The 5,638-nt window shown below is 32.4% G+C and overlaps 1 protein-coding gene across 1 annotated transcript; it reads right to left on the bottom strand.

Annotated features, from left to right (window-relative positions):
- Positions 1–4,374: 4,374 nt before the first annotated feature.
- On the bottom strand, positions 4,375–5,336 carry LOC105171197 (uncharacterized). Its single transcript, XM_011092231.1, has 2 exons — positions 4,968–5,336; positions 4,375–4,875 (listed from the first exon to the last, which is right to left on the bottom strand). Exons 1-2 carry the CDS (start codon positions 5,334–5,336, stop codon positions 4,375–4,377), a joined length of 870 nt encoding a protein of 289 aa, XP_011090533.1.
- Positions 5,337–5,638: the final 302 nt, after the last annotated feature.

Below are 5,638 nucleotides of genomic sequence, written 5' to 3' on the forward strand. Positions count from 1 at the left end.
TCCGGTACCGGAATGTCGATGTTCTCATCATAATCGAAGAACTCGCACAACTTTTCCCACTTTGGCTCGTATGCATTTTGGTAGCATCGTGCCATTAGATTCTCCTATTCATTAGTATACCGAAAATTATTTCAATTTGTATTGTTAAAAAAAAAATGAAATTTGCAATATCCAAACATAAAAAATTTTGAAACATACCCGGGCAATGGCATTCCACACTTGGTCGTCCGCCGTTAGTCTCCTTTCATCGTGGTTCCATGTAACGTCCGGGTGATTTTTCACCCATTGAAACCTATAAAAACGATCTCGTAGTTGGTCGACTCTTCTATGCGCCCGACCGTAACTTATTTGCATGTGGAAATCCCTATTCACGTCGAGTATGGCGGAATGGATGGCTTGCGCGTCGGTTTGGGCGCCATATACCGAGCCATTTGCAGTATATGAGAGATTGGACGAATACGTCCTCCATCTCCCTTGTCCACCATTGACGATAAAAAACAACATCTTGAAATACCTAACATGATATCACCATTTTACAATTTTATGAAGGAGAAGAAAAATTTTGCTACAATTTTGCTCAAAGCAGTAGATAATTTGCTGTGATTATAGCCGAAGAAGGTGATGTTTCAAATGGTGCACGAATTAAGTTTGATGTGATTATATAGGCAAAGTGTTAAATTGGAAGGTTGCATGGGAATTACACTAAAAAACATGGACATATTAGTAAAATTTGATGCAAAATACATCATTACAAAAATAATTTGCTGCAAATTTCTTGGAGAATACAATACTTCCTTCCACAAGCAATTCACATTTGATTTGATGTGTATTTAATTTATATAAAATTATAATTTATTGTAATAATGAATATCAATTTTTCATTTATATATTTTAATACAAATAACATTTGCCTTATTACTTATTTGCATTTATATAAAATTAAAATTTTTGTAATAATCAATATCATTTTATATGTATATATTTTGGTGCAAACAACATTTGCCTTATTTTTCATTGTTCTGCACCGTTTTCATTATATAAAAAAAGTTATGTATATTTAATAAAAATTGATGCTAAATACATCATTAATGAGCAAAACATTTTGCTGCAAATTTCTTAGAAAACTCGTTTCCTTCCACAAGCAATTGACATTTGATTTGATGTGTATTTAATTTATATAAAATTATATATTTTGTAATAATCAATATCATTTTTATATTTATATATTTTAATACAAATAGGGACTGCCTTATTACTTATTTGCATTTATATAAAATTAAAATTTTTGTAAGTATCAATATTATTTTTATATGTATATATTTTAATACAAACAACATTTATCTTATTTTTTATTATTCTGCACCGTTTTCATTATATATAAAAAGTTATGTATATTTAATAAAAATTGATGCAAAATATATTATTGATGAGCAAAACATTTTGCTGAAAATTTCTTGAAAAACTCGTTTCCTTCCACAAGCAATTGACATTTGATTTGATGTGTATTTAATTTATATAAAATTATATATTTTGTAATAATCAATATCATTTTTATATTTATATATTTTAATACAAATAGCGACTGCCTTATTACTTATTTGCATTTATATAAAATTAAAATGTTAGTAAGTATCAATATTATTTTTATATGTATATATTTTAATAATCAATTTATATATTATTCTGCACTGTATTCATTATATAAAAAAAAGTGATGAGTAATTTGCTGCAAATTTTTTGGACAACTCATTGCGTCCTTCCACAAGCAAAGTCATTTGACATTTGATTTGATGTCTATTAATTTATATAAAATCCAGGTTTTATAATAATTTGAAACTCATATTTATTAAATATATTTAATACAAACAATACGTTATTTTATACTGTATTGATTACATTTATATTGATTATATTTTGATTATTGTTATCTATATATTTTGAAATTATATTTCATTATTTATTTAAATATATATATATATAGATAGATAGAAAAACATTTGTATAAAATATATATATGTATAGACGTATAAAAAAACATTTGAACTTTAAACCTCAATCCCATTCGCAAATACAATAATTTAATCAGTATTGTCGTTACTGGTCTCTCGATCATTTCACAAATGGCCGGCCATTGCATCGCGGAATGCCGCTTGCGTATCAATGTCTTGTTGCGATTGTTGAGGCAAACGATGAAACTGATCGTTTGCTTCATTGTCGAGATCGTCAAACTCTCCCCGTTCCCCATGTTCAAAAAATTGGTCATCTATGCCAAATTTCTGTATGAAGTTGTGGATCACACAACATGCGATGACAAGATCTCGTTGACGATCTAAGCTGTATGGCGGCATAGGTCCTTTCAGAATTGGGAATCTATTCTTTAGCACACCAAACGCCCGCTCGATGACATTACACAACTGTGAGTGACGTTGATTAAATAACTCTTTTGGTGAATGGGATTGCCGGTTGTTACCTCTAAAGGAGTTGATATGATAACAATCTTGACGGTACGACGCCAAGAATCCAGGAAAATTGGGATAAGCGGAATCCACTAAAAATATTTACCTAAAACAACATGAGATATTTATCAATTAAGGCTGTAAAATTAGCTGTTCCACAAGCACTAATGTTAAATGTAATACCATTTGGTGGCCAAAGAAAATTCAGATCATTATTTAGACAGTCCATGAAGACACGGGCATCATTTGCGCTACCCTCCCATCCAGCCATGACATACGTGAACATCAAGTCAAAATCACAAACAGCCATAACATTTTGTGATATATCACCGTGACGTGAACGGTATGCATTTTGCCTGGACACCGGAACACTTGCTGCTATAAGTGTTCCGTCAATTGCGCCGACACAATCCTAATAACAAATAATTTCAAACATTATCAGAAGGAAAATGCAATATATATTACCTTAAAATAATACCGATGAAAAATAAAATAATTTCGATAATTAATAACACTTTCGGTCAAAAATAAATAATTTTAGTGAAAAATAAAAATAATTTCGGTTAAGAAATAAATAATTTCGAAGAAAAAATGAATGCAGTATAATTACCTTAAAATATGGAAAGAAGTGTGTATTGTTAAGAATTCTGGGATGTATATGACTGAAATTTGGAGGACATATCAGTTCCGGTGCAAGAAGATTCAAAGCTCGCGAAACCCTTTTCATATGCCTAGAGATGGTCTCCAAAGAGTGCTGGAACCGCTCGCAACTCGTTCTCTGGCGCTCGCTTAAACCAACGGTTTGTAAGAAAATAGCGACTGATTCCATGACAGAGATACGCGTCCGTTGCGAGTCCATTAAAACACCTTTCCCTTTTAGGAACAGGCATAAATGCTGGAACGTATCTTTGTTCATACGTAACATATTATAGATTCGATCGGGGTGATCGGACAGAAGCTCGCTCAGCCAATCAGAGCCTTGCATAATTAAATTATGTTGTGGTTGTTTCGAACACAGAATTGAAGTGCTTAACAATTCATGAATTAACCTGAGGTTGTTTTCATCATCCGATGAAATATCAGAAGAACTATTAGACTGACTATTGCCGCTTGATTCATCCATCTATCTATTTTTTCTCAAATTGGTTGGTGATATATTTGTAATCTAATGCAAGTATGCAAAAGACACAAGGCAGAGTACTCTTTTATAATTGGCCAATTGTGTATCAACCCCCAATATTTGACAAGAAAGGGGGTTGGTGACATATATGACAAGAAAGGGGGTTGGTGACAAAATTGACAACAAAGTGGGTTGGTGACAAAATGACAACAAAGAGGGTTCGGTGACTTTTACCGGACGGGGGTTTGGGGAAATGCAATTACATCTAGTGTAAGGAAATGAGGTGAGTAAAGTGAATAAATAATTGAATTGTTTTTAGTTTATATATTTCCAAAAATTACTTGGACAATTTTAATTGGAAAGATTTTAAAAGCATTCTACTCTAATTTCAATTTGTAGTTTATTGGATACTAATAATATGTTTCATTTTCTTATGTAAGATTATTTTTAATAAAATTGAATTCAAACACCTTCTATTCAATTATAGTGAAATTTAGATGAGTAATAAAAGGCTTCTAACAAATGTGATAAATACAAAATGCTGCAAAAGAAATGACTGTAATTTTTTTTTTTAGCCAGCTAACTATATTTCATATTCACTTTAGTTCAATAATTATACCTATTTTTTTTAAAATCTTGCAGCTATTAAAATTAATGACGTTGATTAAAATGATGAATTACTATCACGCAAGTATATAAAAATGATGTAAAGAAAAACAACTACAACTAACATCACGCAAGCATATAAAAAAATTGTCTTCAAATTCATGCAGCCCCTATAACAATAAAAAAAATTGTTCACTTTTTCAAGCTTTCAACCCAAGCACGCTTGTCCTCATCACTCATCAGAAGAAACATTTGACGCCTCAACTTCAACAAAAACTGATCTTGCGCTACAAAGAATAAATACCGCGGTAGTCCCTCCATTTTAGACAGTGCAGCCATGCAGTCTTCAATATTATCGTTCGAAATATTTGCCAGCTTCCGAGTTTTGGCTTCACTGCAAGCGGTTATGGCATCAATGCATTTATCAACTCGCTTCAACCGATCACTTTGCCCCCCTTTTCGCTGCCGACCTCTTGTTGCTGTTGGATTTTGCTCGGGCCCGGATGCAAGTGGATTATCAGTAGCCATTGCAGGGTAGCTTACATCAACGTCATCATTGTCATTGTTGGAGACAGGAGGCATGGCAGAAGAACGGGCATGGCTACCAGTGGCCACAGAAAATGAGAACATCTCAGTACATAAATCGAAATGAGGAAGACCCTTATTTTTCAAGCCAGACTCTCTCGGATTAGCCTGCATAATCAGTCACACTTTAATTAATTGACGTATGTCAAGAAATGATGAATAGATTTATCAAAATAATAGGAGAAATGTAATACAATTACCACGATCCATTCAGCCCAACAATCCTCTGATGCAGTCACGGTGCACGTTGTTGGGTCCCAACCAAAACCAGTCTGTTTGTACACCAAATCGTAAAACTTACGCCAAAGCATCCGAAGCCTGTTAGCCTTACCTTTAAGCTGCGCAACTGTGTATTGTGTTTTATTACGTTGGGACAATTCAATCCCGATCTCACGCCAAATTTGCTCACTAAATGTTGATGAGAGAAGGTGTCCTTTCTTGTAATGCTCATACATTAATTCAATGAGCAGAGACACCTGTGGCATATCCGAAGACGTATTACATGCAACCTTGACTTTGGATCCCAAGACGTATGACATGCCACCTTCCCCTTTCGATTCATCTACCATGTAAGTTAAAGTCACGACGTAAGTAAAAATATCTAAAGTATTAATCATAACTCATAACTTCACATTTGTAAGTATAAACAATATCTGAGAACTATTTTTAATTTACTCTAATTAATCATTATTATAAATTTTTGTAATTATTTTATTTATTATTGGTAGTAAGTACAATCCACTAAATATTATTGTATTATTTCATTAGCATATAACATGTGTATCTAAATATTATCGTATTATTTCATTAGCACACGATCTAAATATTATCATATTATTGTTTATCCTTAATGAGTTGATTGAGACGAGAA

The sequence above is a fragment of the Sesamum indicum genome, linkage group LG9, assembly GCF_026168435.1.
Source record: "Sesamum indicum cultivar Baizhima isolate 11 linkage group LG9, ASM2616843v1, whole genome shotgun sequence".
Taxonomy (NCBI): domain Eukaryota; kingdom Viridiplantae; phylum Streptophyta; class Magnoliopsida; order Lamiales; family Pedaliaceae; genus Sesamum; species Sesamum indicum.